The 15,201-nt window shown below is 41.0% G+C and overlaps 1 protein-coding gene across 1 annotated transcript; it reads right to left on the reverse strand.

Annotated features, from left to right (window-relative positions):
- Nucleotides 1–11,762: 11,762 nt before the first annotated feature.
- LOC145131580 (uncharacterized) lies at nucleotides 11,763–13,031 on the reverse strand. Its single transcript, XM_079066253.1, has one exon. It carries the CDS (start codon nucleotides 13,029–13,031, stop codon nucleotides 11,763–11,765), a length of 1,269 nt encoding a protein of 422 aa, XP_078922379.1.
- Nucleotides 13,032–15,201: the final 2,170 nt, after the last annotated feature.

Consider the following 15,201-nt stretch of genomic DNA (forward strand, 5'->3'; position numbering starts at 1 on the left):
TGGCGACCTGAGAATACAAGTTATTTTGAAAGAGTTTATCAGCTTTAAAGCTGGTGAGATCATAAGTATATTAGTGTCTGTAGTTGTATGAAAGTGTTTTGTAAGTTTGTAATTGTATATGTTTGTAAAAGTTTGTAATTGTTTGAACTCTCCTAGAAAACCCTATGTTTCCTCCTAAAAGTAGCCTTCTACCAAGGCATCTAGTATCTGTGTGTGTGTCTCTTGTAAGAGTGTGTATTTTCCCAAATCCGACTATCATTAACTAAAAATATAGTTTTTACATTATTGTTTATTGTGTAAATATCACAAAGTAAATGTAATGGGAAAATGATATAGTACTGTAGTGTTGTATTAAGTAACTACTGCTGTACTAACTACTTTAAACCAATTGTTATTTAACGTACCATGTGATCGGCCTGTATCCTGCTACCGACTCAATAGAAAAACGACAATGTAAGACGTCGTAAGAAATGACGTTTGGCACCTGTAGACTTGCAAGTCCCACTGTAGCGAGCAGCAAGGTGTAGGATAGTCAATCCAGTATTGATCTATACACAAGCTTATACGCTCCCCATTTAAGGAGATTCTGGATACAAAAACGGTCATGACAGGTAGTGCCATGCCCCGTTAGGTGGCTCACATAACTGTAATAATGTATATGTAATGAATGTGCTAGCCGTATTGTATGTTCTACCTCTGTCTAGCCTGTATGTTCTCTCTGTATGGTATTGTTTGTTATCTATTTCTCTGTATGGTATTGTTTGTAATCTCTTTCTCTGTATGGTATTGTTTGTTATCTCTTTCTCTGTATGGTATTGTTTCATGTATGAACTGACTCTTTGTATGTTTCATTGTTCTAGTAATAGTATTAGTATCTTCCTAAACTACTCCTATAGTAGCTTACTAGTAATGTATGAACATGTATGTATACCCTTGCTACCCAAAGGTATGGAGCTGAATGAAAGAAGGAACCTTTGTATCTATATACTTATACATAATATATAACTAGGATTCAAACGACCTTCGGACAGACAACCCTAATACCCTAAGTCCACAACCAAACAAGGAACAGGAAGTAAGGTGAGCTATCAGTCCTAAGTCCTTTCAATCCTACTTATATAACTATATCTATATAGATACACATTTAACAGAATATAAGTTTAAAAGAGTTTAAGTAAAAGTATTTGACATGAAAAGGAGTTTGTAAAACAGTTTGAAGTAAAACAGTTTGGTAACACAGTTTGAAAAGTAAGAAATCCACTTGTTTGGTAGTTATTAATCACATGTGATTGATATAATAACTATAATAATTCAACTTGTATTCCCCCCCATAAAAGCATTTAAAAACATTTAAAAGGTTAATTAAGGGGTATGAACTCACCTGTAGTGAGTGGTTTGGATGAACTGATGATATAGGATTGCTAGGTGTCAAGTGAAGACTTGTACACACACAATGATCCTAGTTAACATATAATAACACATATATGTATCCAATTAGTCTTTAAACAACTAATTAACAAAGTTAAGACATCCTAGGGCATGAAAAACACCTTATAGAAGTGTTATAAGTGCTAAGGATTGCATCTAAATGTTGTAGGACATTGCTATTGAGTTTAGGGTTCAAGGGAAGCCTTTTTATGAGTTTACGGTTTTGTGACCATAACTCATTGAGTTTACGGCTGTAAACTCATGCTTCTTTGACCATGTGTTGTTTTGAAGCTCTACAAGTCCTTAGAAGCATTTCCACTTGAAGTATAAGCCTATGGAAGTGATTAGGGCACCATTTCACTCCTAAATGGAGTTTACGGTCCTTGGACCATTTGCCTTTGGGTTTGCGGCCGTAAACCCAAATGGTTTATGGTATTTTGATGTTTTCATGTACTTAACTCATTAGGGAAGGGATCTATGCAAGTTTCCAAGGCTTAAAAGGGACTAGGGCACACTTTGGCACCCTTTTTAGGGTTTACGGTCCAAGGTGTTCTTGGACCGTAAACACCTTTGATCCTTGGTTTCCTTGGTGTTTTCTTGATGTATAGAAGTGTAACAAGCCTTAATATACTCTAGGATAGAAGTACTTACAAGATAGAGGCTTGAAAAGGTGCTAAAAGTCCAAGAACACTAGTGTGTGTTCTTGGTGTTCTTGGTGAAACTTGAAGATCTAACCTTTTGGAATGATTTCACAGATGGAAGTGTGTTAAATCACTAGATTAAGCAATATATCAACTTAATAGGGCTAGAAACACTTACAAGTTGAAGATCTTGAAGAATTGTTAGATGATACTTGAGAGAGAATTGAGTTTGGATCTTGAATTTGTGAAAAATGGTAAATAATGACTAAGTGTCATATATATACCCCCAATTTAGGGTTTACGGCCGTAAACACCTTTGTTTACGCCGTAAACTCCAAAATCTTGGAGCTTTGCGACTTTATTGTTGCACAATAAACCCTAGAGCATCCTCTCTCCTGGTATCTCCTGAAGTACTAACTTAAAAAGACTCGAACTTATTCCAAAAAGCTTGAAAGTTAGCAGAAACTGTTCTGACTTCTATTGAATTGAAATGTTGTACAGAATAGAAATTTTGGGTTGTCACATCATCCCCCCCTTAGAAGGAATTTCGTCCCGAAATTAGAGCTTAAGCAAATAAGTAGTTACAAATAACTAAGTAAAAAGACGAGGATATTTCAGTTTCATCTGATCCTCTCGCTCCCAAGTGAATTCAGGTCCTTGCTTGGCATTCCAGTAAACCTTCACTATCGGGATACGGCTTTGTTTTGTTTGCTTGACCTCCCAGTCCATGATCTCTACTGGTTCTTCCATGAAGTTGAGGCTCTCGTTGATCTCGATCTCGTCGAGTGGGATTACAAGAGTCTCGTCGGACAGACACTTTTTCAAGTTCGAGACGTGGAAAGTAGAATGTACGTTACTGAGCTCGCGCGGTAAGTTAAGTTTGTAAGCTACAGGGCCGATTCTTGCGAGAATCTCAAAAGGCCCTATGTACCTTGGATTTAGCTTTCCACGCTTTCCGAAGCGTATCAAGCCCTTCCAGGGTGAGACCTTCAATTGAACACGGTCGCCCACCTGGAATTCCAACGGTTTCCTTCGTTTATCAGCGTAGCTTTTCTGTCGGTCTCTAGAGGCTTCCAATCGTTCACGAATTTGAACGATCTTCTCTGTCATTTCCCGAATGATCTCCGGACCTGTGAGAGTGCTTTCAGGAACTCGTCCTTTAGCTAACTGGGTATCACCCACCTCAGCCCAGCACAGAGGGGATCTGCACTTGCGGCCATAGAGGGCCTCAAATGGAGCAGCCTTTATGCTTGTGTGATAACTGTTGTTGTAGGAAAATGCGACAAGGGGTAAACGAGTATCCCATGCTTTCCCAAAGTCGATCACACAGGCTCGCAACATATCTTCCAAGGTTTGGATAGTCCTCTCACTTTGCCCGTCTGTCTGCGGATGGTAGGCTGTACTCATGTCCAGCCTAGTTCCTAGGGAACTTTGTAACGACTGCCAGAACCTTGAAGTGAATCTACTATATCTGTCCGAGATAATGGATATCAGAACACCATGCAGTCGTACAATCTCCCTAATGTAAGTTCTTGTAAGCTTCTCCATCTTATCTGTTTCTTTGATAGGCAGGAAGTGTGCGGACTTGGTCAATCTGTCGACGATGACCCATATGGTATCAAGTCCACCCGTTTTCTTGGGCAACTTGGTTATGAAATCCATAGTGATCCGCTCCCACTTCCATTCCGGTATCTCTGGCTGTTGTAGTAGATCGGAGGGTTTCTGGTATTCGACCTTGACCTTGGCGCAAGTAAGGCATCTACTTACGAAGGTAGCAATCTCTGCTTTCATGTTAGGCCACCAGTATAACTTTTTAAGATCCAGATACATCTTATCTGAACCTGAGTGGACGGAATAACGAGTGTTGTGCGCCTCGTTCATGACCAAGTCTCTGAAACCACCAAGTTTCGGGGTCCAGATCCGATCCATGAGATAATAAGCTCCGCCACCCTTAACCTCCAAGTTCTTATCCATTCCTCTCAGGGATTCACCTGCCACATTTTCAGGTTTCAAAGCGTCGAGCTGAGCCTCCTTAATTTGTGTGGACAAGTGTGAATGGATAGTCATAGTCAATGACTTGACTCTACGACCGGAATATTCTTTCCGACTTAGGGCGTCAGCCACTACATTGGCTTTACCCGGATGATAACGAATTTCGCATTCGTAATCACTGAGTAGCTCGACCCACCGTCGTTGTCTCATGTTGAGCTCCTTCTGGTCGAATATATGTTGTAGGCTTTTGTGATCTGTAAAGATTGTGCTTTTTGTACCATACAGGTAGTGTCTCCAGATCTTCAGAGCAAACACAACTGCTCCTAGTTCCAGATCGTGGGTAGTGTAGTTGACCTCGTGTGTCTTCAGCTGTCTCGAGGCATAGGCAATGACCTTACCTCGCTTCATCAGAACACATCCGAGTCCCTGATTTGACGCATCGCAATAGACGACGAAGTCTTCTATCCCTTCGGGGAGGGATAGTATTGGTGCGGTGCACAAGGCTCGCTTGAGCGTTTGGAACGCTCCCTCCTGCTTCTCTTCCCAGTCAAAGGCCACGCCTTTCTGGGTCAGTGTTGTAAGAGGTTTCGCTATGCGGGAGAAGTTCTGAATGAACCTGCGGTAGTAGCCAGCGAGGCCTAGAAATTGGCGAATTTCTGTAGGCGTCTTCGATGCTGACCAGCTCTCAATGGCTTTAATTTTAGAAGGGTCCACGTGTATTCCCTCTTCGCTAACCACGTGCCCTAAGAATTCGACTCGTCGGATCCAAAATTCGCATTTCGAGGACTTCGCATAGAGCTTCTCCGAACGTAGTGTTTCTAAGACTTGTCACAGATGTTGACTATGTTCCTCCTTACTACGAGAGTAGATAAGTATGTCATCGATGAATACGATGACGAACTGATCCAAGTAAGGACGACACACCCTATTCATTAAATCCATGAATATTGCGGGCGCGTTTGTTAATCCGAACAGCATCACTACGAATTCGTAGTGCCCATAACGAGTTCGGAAGGCTGTCTTCGGAACATCCTCCCCTAGCACTCGTAGTTGGTGATATCCGGATCTTAAGTCGATTTTTGAAAAGAAATTCTCCCCTTGAAGTTGGTCAAATAAATCGTCGATACGAGGCAAGGGATAACGATTTTTGACGGTCAGTTTGTTGAGCTCCCTGTAGTCGATGCACATACGAAACGATCCGTCTTTCTTCTTGACGAACAAGACTGGAGCTCCCCAAGGTGAGAAGCTTGGTCTTATAAAGCCCTTGCTGAGCAGTTCGTTAAGTTGACAGGACAGTTCTTGCATCTCTGCAGGTGCTAGACGATAGGGCGATTTGGCTACGGGGGTAGCCCCTGGAACTAAGTCGATTCTGAACTCGACTTGTTGTTGCGGAGGTAATCCTGGGAGTTCTTCTGAAAAGATGTCGGGAAAGTCGCGTACCACTGGAATGTTCTGAATGTCTTTCATTTCTTGGCTCACATCGACCACATGAGCAAGGAATGCGCGACATTCCTTTCGCAAGAACTTCTGAGCTTGAATGCCCGAGATGATACGGAGGTTCGTGCCGGGTTTGTCGCCATATACTACTAGAGTTTCGCCAGACGACAGATTAAGGCGGACAGCCTTTTCATAACACATGATGTCGGCACGATGATGTCACACCCCGTTAAAGCGGAAACACGAAGAGTGACAGGCTAAGGTCTCATCACAAAGGTAAATAGAAGTACCAACCATAAACATTAAGCGTTTTAAGTTTACATCGCGTACAAAACAAATACATTCAGTTTTCACAATACATAATTTAATACATAGCAAAGGTAACAACTTAAATCATGCTAACGTCTTGTTGATTCACTGACCGTTCCCTGAAAAGCATGCAAAAACGAGGGTCAAATATAAAATAGTTGGTGAGTTCACAGGTTTATAATAATACATTATTTCAAAAATGTAGTTTATTCTATAAATGTTCCAATTTAGAAGACGATGAATGCCATTGCATTCCGTTCACAACCAAGCCTAACGAACGTTACTGCCCCATTCCATCATGTCCATGGTTCCCATGATGTCAGTTCATGGAAATGTGCACTCGCGGTTCCGGGCGAGTGGGGGCTGTCGACCCCAAATAGCGCTATCCATAAGACCATCGACTCAAATATGAGTTAATAGGTTGTATCGGTTCTCCGGGGACTTAATCATACAAGTTCATAACACCAAATTCATAATACAAGTTCATACAACAAATTTCATATCACAAATTCATAGCACAAGTTCATAAAATAATGTTCATAGATATTGTGGCATGCTTTCCACCCCAAAACATTAAAAGCCGAAAATAGGGGAGTGCGTGAATACTCACTCTGGAAAGTTTGCGGCTCGGGCTTTGCGGGTTGATGTTGGTGAGTGCGAATCCTAATAGCATCCTACGGAACAAATAGTCTCTAGTGAGATATAATTCACTAAACCATTATCTAAGTCTACTTATCCTACTAGTGGTGTCATTAAGTGCCCAAAGTTTGTTTGGTTCATTATTAGTATTATTGAATTCATGGTGTCTTATATTCAAATTTTTTTTTCATAAAGGCATGAAAATGAACTCCAAAAATTGTAAAACTTTATATTGTGTTTCTACAGGAGGGTATTAGTGTCCAGATATTTTATAGACATTTTTTATGGTCGTTTTATATTTATTTGTAATTTAGGATCAAATAATATAGAAAATCCAAATAAATTGGTAAACAGTTTCTAAAATTCCCAATTTAATTTTTACAGGTTCTTATAATGCTCCTAAGGTTGAGAAAAATATTGGTTAGGAACTTTGAGTCCAATAACCTGAGATTATAATTTCATGCTCCAATTTAATGAAAAATATGGAATAAATATCAAACAGTGTCCAAAATGTCTGAAAATTTACATGGCTTTCTTATTCTGTGATTATATTCATAATAAAAATTTTCAGATTTTTATACCTTCCGAAAATGATTATTTGGAATTTAAAGCCATTAAATAACTATTTTTATAAATAAATAAGGAATTGGTTCTAGCCCTTGGTATTTTACAGATTATCACATGCATGTGAGGGATTTCAAAAGGAAAAATGTTCAAAATTTATTCAGAAGGGAAATAGGGGTATTGAACCCAAACAAGTTACCCAAACAAGTTAAGAAATGTTGCACATTATAGTGCATGAGATGTAAATGTGGCTGAAGTTCATGAATTTGAGTAGCACATTCTGTGGGGTTTTATGCCACGAAATTTCAGCCATCATTCACTGGATATGTTAAGTTTCTAAACTATTTTTCCCCAGATTTATGGTTGGGTTTAAGGCCACTGATCACGTAAAGTAAAAATGGTGATCACAGAAAAAGAGCTGTTTGCGCAACCATTTTGTAAAAATTGCCAAAAATCCGATATTTAATCTTTTACAGTGAGACCAGTTGGGTTTGAAATCTAACTCGTGGAACTATCCAATACGAAAAGAATATCAGGATTTGGTTAAGTAATGACCGAGTTATGGCCGTTCAAATCTGAACAAAATAGTCTGGCAGATTGCATGTCTCCCCTCGTTGCTTTGAGTGCATTCTTAGGGCACTTTGACAAGAACAACATGCATGCTTCTGTTAAGGTCCGATTTCTAGCACATGCATGGAGTGAATGAGCATCCAAGATGTACTAGAAATGGTTTAAATGCTTTTGGTCATGCAAGAACACAAAAGAAATGGAGAAGAAGATGTAATACTCGGTTTTGAAGTCACATGAACACATGTGCATGTTTTTCACTCTTTGTATGGGTTTGATCCCGGATTTTCACCATCTCAAACACATGTATTGTGTTATGGTGAGAATCTACAAACCACAAGGGAAAAAGTAAGGATTTCTAGGCATAGAAGGGCATAGAATCCGAAGAGTAGAGAAGAACCATGAAGAAAAGGAAGTAAAATCATGAAACTATGAGGGAGGATTGTGTTGTTTACCTTGGTTTTGATCTTGAGAGAAGCAAGAACACTTCAAGACCTTCTCAATTTCGAAATTATGGCAGAGAATGGAGGATTTTCTGATGTGTAGGAGTAGTCTTGGAAGTGGGAGAGTTTTCTTGGAGAAGGAGTGTGAGATGGAGTGTGTAGGTGGTTCAAATGAGGTGTAATGATGGGTTTTAAGGCATGAGGGAGAGGGAAAAGCCTAATGGACGAAAATTTAAGAGGGATATGGTATTTTTATTGGTATTTGATCAAATAATAAAAGCCTCCCTTGAATTTTTATAAATCTAGATTTTAAATTTTATAAAACTCAAACATTTTCATAATCTCCTAAGGTTTTAATTATTGGGTTTTGTTGAGGTATTTACACTTGGTAATGACTTCCAAAAATTATATTTGTTGAATTAATTTATATAATGATAACCTAATATTTAATTTTTATAAAAATCAATTTATCATATTTCAACAATTCTAACAAGGATTCATAATATGTGATTGTAAGAATTTGATATTCTTGGATTTTACTTTTGGTTTACATTTCGAATCATGAAGTGTATGAATTTGTCATCAACTTTATAGTTGGTTCATATTATGATCTAATTTTTGTTCATATTAGCTTGTGATACTTAACCTTGTTAAGCATCAATTTGTTCCAATATGAAATTTTTAGGGTTAATAACCTACCCATGAGTTGTAATCTATCGAACATAGTTTTATGTTTAGACTTAAGGTTCAGCTTTGGCACTTTACCACTCAGTTGGTTCCTTTACATATCAATGTGATCGTTCAATACAACTAAGGTACACTACTTGTTCTGAGGGATCTATTAAGTCACAAACCTAGTTCAACTTGTAACTATAGAGCCAAGTTAAGTGCACACAAGGAAATGACAAGGTTCTAGATGAGTATTGACCTGAGTTTTGGTGGATGTTACAGTCTCCCCCAGTTGTGGGAATTTCGTCCCGAAATTCAACTGGCAGTAACACTGGTTCAGACATAGCGAATAGTTGAGGATATTTGTTCTTCATGAAATCCTCTCGTTCCCACGTAAACTTGGGTCCATGCTTAGAGTTCCAACGAACTTTCACGATCGGTATTTTACTTCGTTTTAGTTGCTTAACCTCTGGATCGAGAATTTCTACAGGTTCCTCCACGAACTTTAGTTGATCATTAATTTGGAGGTCCCCGAGAGGTATGTGTAGGGATTCCTCCGCCAAGCACTTTTTGAGGTTCGACACATGGAATGTGTCGTGTATCGCACTCAGTTCATCTGGTAGCTTTAATTTATATGCCACTGGACCGACCCTATCGATAATCTCGAAGGGTCCTACATAACGGGGACTCAGTTTTCCTCTTTTACCAAAACGCACGATTCCTTTCCATGGGGATACTTTTAAGAGTACTTTGTCTCCTATTTGAAATTCCAAAGGTTTCCTACGCTTGTCAGCATAGCTCTTCTGGCGATCGCGGGTAGCTTTCAGTCTATCACGTATTATCGAGATCTTCTCAGTGGTCGCTTGAATTAAATCCAGTCTCGTTAACTGCCTATCACCAATTTCCAGCCAACATAGTGGGGAGCGACATTTACGCCCGTACAAGGCCTCATAGGGGGCGCATTGTATGCTGGTATGGTAGCTATTATTATAGGAGAACTCAACTAATGGCAAATGGTTATCCCAACTTCCTCCAAAGTCGATCACGCAAGCCCGTAGCATATCTTCTAACGTCTGGATGGTTCGTTCACTCTGACCGTCTGTCTGGGGATGATATGCGGTACTTAAGTCTAAACGTGTCCCCAAGGCTTTTTGAAGCGACTGCCAAAATCGAGATGTAAAACGGCCATCTCTATCCGATATGATGGAAATAGGTACTCCGTGACGTACTACGATCTCATCTATGTAAATTCGAGCAAGCCGTTCCATTCGGTAATCTTCCCGAATGGGAAGAAAATGTGCGGATTTCGTCAGTCTATCCACCACTACCCAGATAGAATCGTGTCCTTTCACGGTCCTCGGTAGCTTAGTAACAAAATCCATGGATATTTGCTCCCATTTCCATTGAGGTATTTCTGGTTGCTGAAGCAAACCGGAGGGCTTTTGATATTCAGCCTTCACTTTGGAGCAAGTTAAACATTTCCCAACGTACAAAGCAATATCTTTCTTCATTCCAGGCCACCAATAGTATTCCTTTAGATCCAAGTACATTTTGTCGGCTCCAGGGTGGATCGAGTATCGGGAATTATGGGCTTCCTTTAAAATTACCTCACGCAATTCGTAGATCTTTGGTACCCATACTCTATTTTTGAAGTACTTCACTCCATCCGAACCTGTTTCAAATCGTTGTTCTAGACATTGCAATGTTTCACATTTCAAGTTCTCAGTCTTTAATGCTTCGCCTTGAGCAGCAAGGATTTCGTCCTTCAAACTGGTTTGAACAAGGGCTCCGAAGGCATGAGCTCGTGAGGGTTTCACCCTTTCCTTCCTACTCAACGCATCGGCTACAACGTTGGCCTTTCTTGGATGGTATTTAATTTCGCAATCATAGTCGTTGAGTAATTCTACCCACCGCCTCTGTCTCATGTTAAGCATCTTTTGATCCAAGATGTGTTGTAGGCTTTTGTGATCAGTATAAATAGTGCACTTAGTTCCGTACAAGTAATGTCTCCAGATCTTAAGGGCGAATACCACCGCTCCTAATTCTAGGTCGTGGGTTGTGTAGTTTTTCTCATGAACCTTCAACTGCCTTGACGCATATGCAATAACCTTGCCTTTCTGCATCAGTACGCAACCCAGACCTTGGTGTGACGCATCACAATACACTGTGAAGTTCTCCACACCATCTGGCAATGCCAAGACTGGCGCATTACACAACTTATGTTTTAGCAATTGGAAGGCATCTTCTTGTGGTTCTTCCCATACAAATTTCCTATCCTTTTGGGTCAGAATAGTCAATGGCTGGGCAATTTTGGAGAAGTTCTCAATAAAGCGCATATAATAGCCCGCCAATCCGAGAAATTGCCGAATTTCCGTCGGGGATCTTGGGGTTTCCCATTTCTTAATTGCTTCAACTTTGGTGGGATCTACGTGTATTCCTTTTTCTCCAACCACATGACCAAGGAATCGTACTTCCCTAATCCAAAATTCGCACTTAGAGAACTTTGCAAACAACTTTTGGTCTTTCAACAGTTCCAACACTAGCCTGAGATGTCGTTCGTGCTCTTCTTTGTTTTGGGAATAGACTAGTATGTCATCAATGAACACGATAACAAACTTGTCAAGGTACGACCTACAAATCCTATTCATAAGATCCATGAAGGCAGCTGACGCGTTAGTTAGCCCAAAAGGCATAACTAAGAACTCGTAGTGTCCGTAACGAGTTCTGAAGGCGGTTTTAGGAACGTCTTCGTCGCGTACCCTTAATTGGTGGTATCCCGATCGTAAATCAATCTTTGAAAAGTACGAGGCACCTTGGAGTTGGTCAAACAAATCGTCTATTCGAGGAAGGGGGTATCTATTTTTGATAGTCGATTTATTTAGTTCTCTATAATCGATGCACATTCGCATTGATCCATCCTTCTTTTTCACAAATAAGACCGGTGCGCCCCACGGTGAGGAACTTGGACGAATGAATCCTTTTTCCAAAAGTTCCTGAAGTCGACTCGAAAGCTCTTGCATTTCAGAAGGTGCCAAGCGGTAAGGTGCTTTAGCTACAGGTGCCGCCCCAGGAATTAGATCAATTCTGAACTCGACTTGTCTTGTTGGGGGGGGGGGGGTCCGGGCAACTCTTCCGGGAACACTTCGGGGTATTCTCGCACTATTGGAATATCCTGAATATGTTTTTCTTCCGAATTCTTTTCCACTACATGAGCCAAGAACGCAAGGTACTTCTTCTTCAGATATTTGTGAATCTTCATGCATGAGACTATCTTTAGGTTCTTGCCTGGTTTCTCTCCGTACACTAATAGGGTTTCGTTGTTTTGGAGGGGCATTTTGACAACTTTCTCAAAGCATCCTATGTCTGCTCGATTCTTCGATAACCAGTCCATTCCTACCACTACGTCAAAGCTTTTGAGTTCCATGGGTATCAGATCAATACTAAAATTTTTACCGGCTAAGTTCAAGGTACAATTAGGAACTATCTCCTTAGCCTTAATTTCATGGTCGTTAGCAAGTTCAATTATGTAAGCATGTTCCAACATTTTTGATTTCAAGTCGATTAGTGATCTAAATTCATGTGACACAAAACTTCTATCTGCCCCAGAGTCAAATAATACTGATGCATAGTGGTTGTTTAGGAGGAATGTACCTGTTACCACCTCCGGGTTCTGGCGGGCCTCTTCCGCCTTGATCACAAATGCTCGCCCACGAGCCTGACCTCCTGGATTTCCACGGTTGTTATGACCTGCCTGGTTGTTGTTGGGGCCCTTGTTTAGATTCGGGCATGCATTCCTAAAGTGGTCCACACTTCCACACTCATAGCACGCCCGTTTACCACCCTTGCGATCCTTATCTATCCTACAATACTTCGCAAAATGCCCAGATCGGTTGCAGTTGTGGCAAATAGGGCACGCACCCTCATGGTGATAGCTGCATTTCTCACACTTAGGTTTAGGCCCTCGGTATTGCAGAGGTTCCTCTGTTTTAACCACAAAGTTCGTTGCCATTCTCTTGTTCCTTTCTGAGTTGTCATTCTTCTTCCTTCCAATCTGGCTCTCCGGTTTTCTTTTGTTACTGGTGTTGCTTATGGTCAATATCCCAGCCCTCACTTTATCATTCGTAAGTCGGTGCGCCAGGTCTATAGCGCTATGGATTGAGGTAGGATTTGCTGAAGTAACCATGCCTCGGATTTCGGGTGCCAATCCCCATATGTATCGGTCGATCCTTTTGCTCTCCGGGGTGACCATGTGCGGCACTAGTTCAGCGAGTTCATGGAAACGCACAGTGTAGCCTTCCACATTGGCTCCTACCATGGCATGGTTCCAGAAGTCAGATTCCATTTTCTAGATTTCATCCTTACGACATTATTCCTTCTTGAGTAACTCTTTAAATTCCTCCCAAGCTAACTGGTTCGCCGCCTCCCTTCCACGGTTTCGGACTTGCGCATTCCACCATGTTAAAGCTCTGTCTTGTAGAAGGCATGCAACATAGGGAACCTTGCAGTCATTTGAGCATTTGCTGATGTGGAGTACGACCTCTATTCCTTCTATCCATTTCAACAATCCCACCGCACCTTCTGTTCCGTGAAACTCCTTGGGTTTGCAAGACATGAAGTATTTATAGGTGCATCCCCTTGTTTCCTCATTACGAGTTCCGCTTCCATCCGTGTTCACAGTAGGTGTAGGGCCTCCGCGGTTTGTCTGACTAGTATGGATTCCCGCAGTGACTTGAGCCACAATGTTAGGGATAGCATCCATCAGTTGTTGTGAGACCAGTTGAGCAATATCGGGAGTGGCATTCTCAGGCTGTGTTTGGCAGGAGCGGGTGTTCCTTTTTTGGGGCATGGTTCTATAACACACAACAAAATTTAAGACGTTACCATCATAAAAAGAAAAATTCTCTCTTTTTGCAAGAAATAAATATAATAAAATATATTTTCAAGAAAGATTTCAAATCATCAAAACAATTTACAGTTTATGAACAATATAAATGCGAAATAACATGGAAATTGAAAGTCATTAAAATAGATTTTCATTCATAGTTTGTAAATAAAAGGTTTAACAAAGCATACTGCTTGGCACTGCAAGCTACAAAAGATACTTCAACCATACTTTTCAAAAGCCATAAGCCAAAGGCATTACATCAAAATACATAGACCAAAGACCATAAAACATAAACCATGACGCTTTGATTCAACCCCAAAACACAATCACCCAGATAAGTGCCACTGCCAGAATCAATGCTAGCCCTCCAGCGATAGCGCTAGTGATCATAGCTCTGATTGCTGTCCTCTGGGCGGAGTATGGATAACCACACACCGCATCCACCACGTCTGACATGTCGGCTATGTTGTGATGATGATAAGCAATCCTACTACGGGCATCATGCAGGTCTCGGGCCATGGCCTCCATGCTACGTCGCTCCTGACAAGTCATCCCGGGTGCTCGCATATAAGGCGTCCCTATGACTGGGGGTCGAGGCTGACTAGGCTCGTGACGCTCACCCCTTGGTGCGGGAGGTGCTGACACGGGTTCTGGACGCTCGAACCTCAACACTTCTCTCGGCATTGGTGCGCTCTTTCTCGCTGTCCTCCTGTGGTATAGTCCATAAAGGGGTGGCCGAGGTGTCAGTTGTCGCGAAGGCTCGGGTATCGGCGGGGCTGAAGTTTCCTCAGTCGGTGCCTGGCTGCTCACTTCCTATCCAGTCTCTGATCCTGTAGACGGATCTTCAGTCGGTTCGGTGCTCGAGTCGCGGTTGACTTTCGGGCGCGTAGTGACGTAACCAGACTCATCTGCCGATCCAAGTGCTTGAGGGCTAGTGTTTGACATGGCTACGCTGTACACGAGAAACTCTAATGTTTAGATGAATTTTTAGCCTTCTAGAAAATTTCTATTATGTTTATCCTAGGGTGTTGATACCATTCACTATAATCAATTCCGGTCTTGCACTAACTCTTCCTTAATTATACATAGGTGATCAGGCTATGTATAATTAAGGTCCAGTAGCGCATTACCGGAATTACTTATACTAAATGACATGTTTTATTAACTCAATGGTTATAGTTTAGGCGTCCCTAAGGGAAAGGGGAAGTCGGTATTCTCTATAACCTTAGGCTCTGATACCAAATCTGTCACACCCCGTTAAAGCGGAAACACGAAGAGTGACAGGCTAAGGTCTCATCACAAAGGTAAATAGAAGTACCAACCATAAACATTAAGCGTTTTAAGTTTACATCGCGTACAAAACAAATACATTCAGTTTTCACAATACATAATTTAATACATAGCAAAGGTAACAACTTAAATCATGCTAACGTCTTGTTGATTCACTGACCGTTCCCTGAAAAGCATACAAAAACGAGGGTCAACTATAAAATAGTTGGTGAGTTCACAGGTTTATAATAATACATTATTTAAAAAATGTAGTTTATTCTATAAATGTTCCAATTTAGAAGACGATGAATGCCATTGCATTCCGTTCACAACCAAGCCTAACGATCGTTCCTGCCCC

The sequence above is a fragment of the Lactuca virosa genome, chromosome 8 (assembly GCF_052849685.1).
Source record: "Lactuca virosa cultivar CGN04683 chromosome 8, Lactuca_virosa_CGN04683_v6, whole genome shotgun sequence".
NCBI lineage: Eukaryota > Viridiplantae > Streptophyta > Magnoliopsida > Asterales > Asteraceae > Lactuca > Lactuca virosa.

Bases quoted from the DNA above. Each gene is read 5' to 3' on its own strand.
- LOC145131580 (XM_079066253.1), bottom strand. From the start codon at position 13,031: ATGGAATCTGACTTCTGGAACCATGCCATGGTAGGAGCCAATGTGGAA.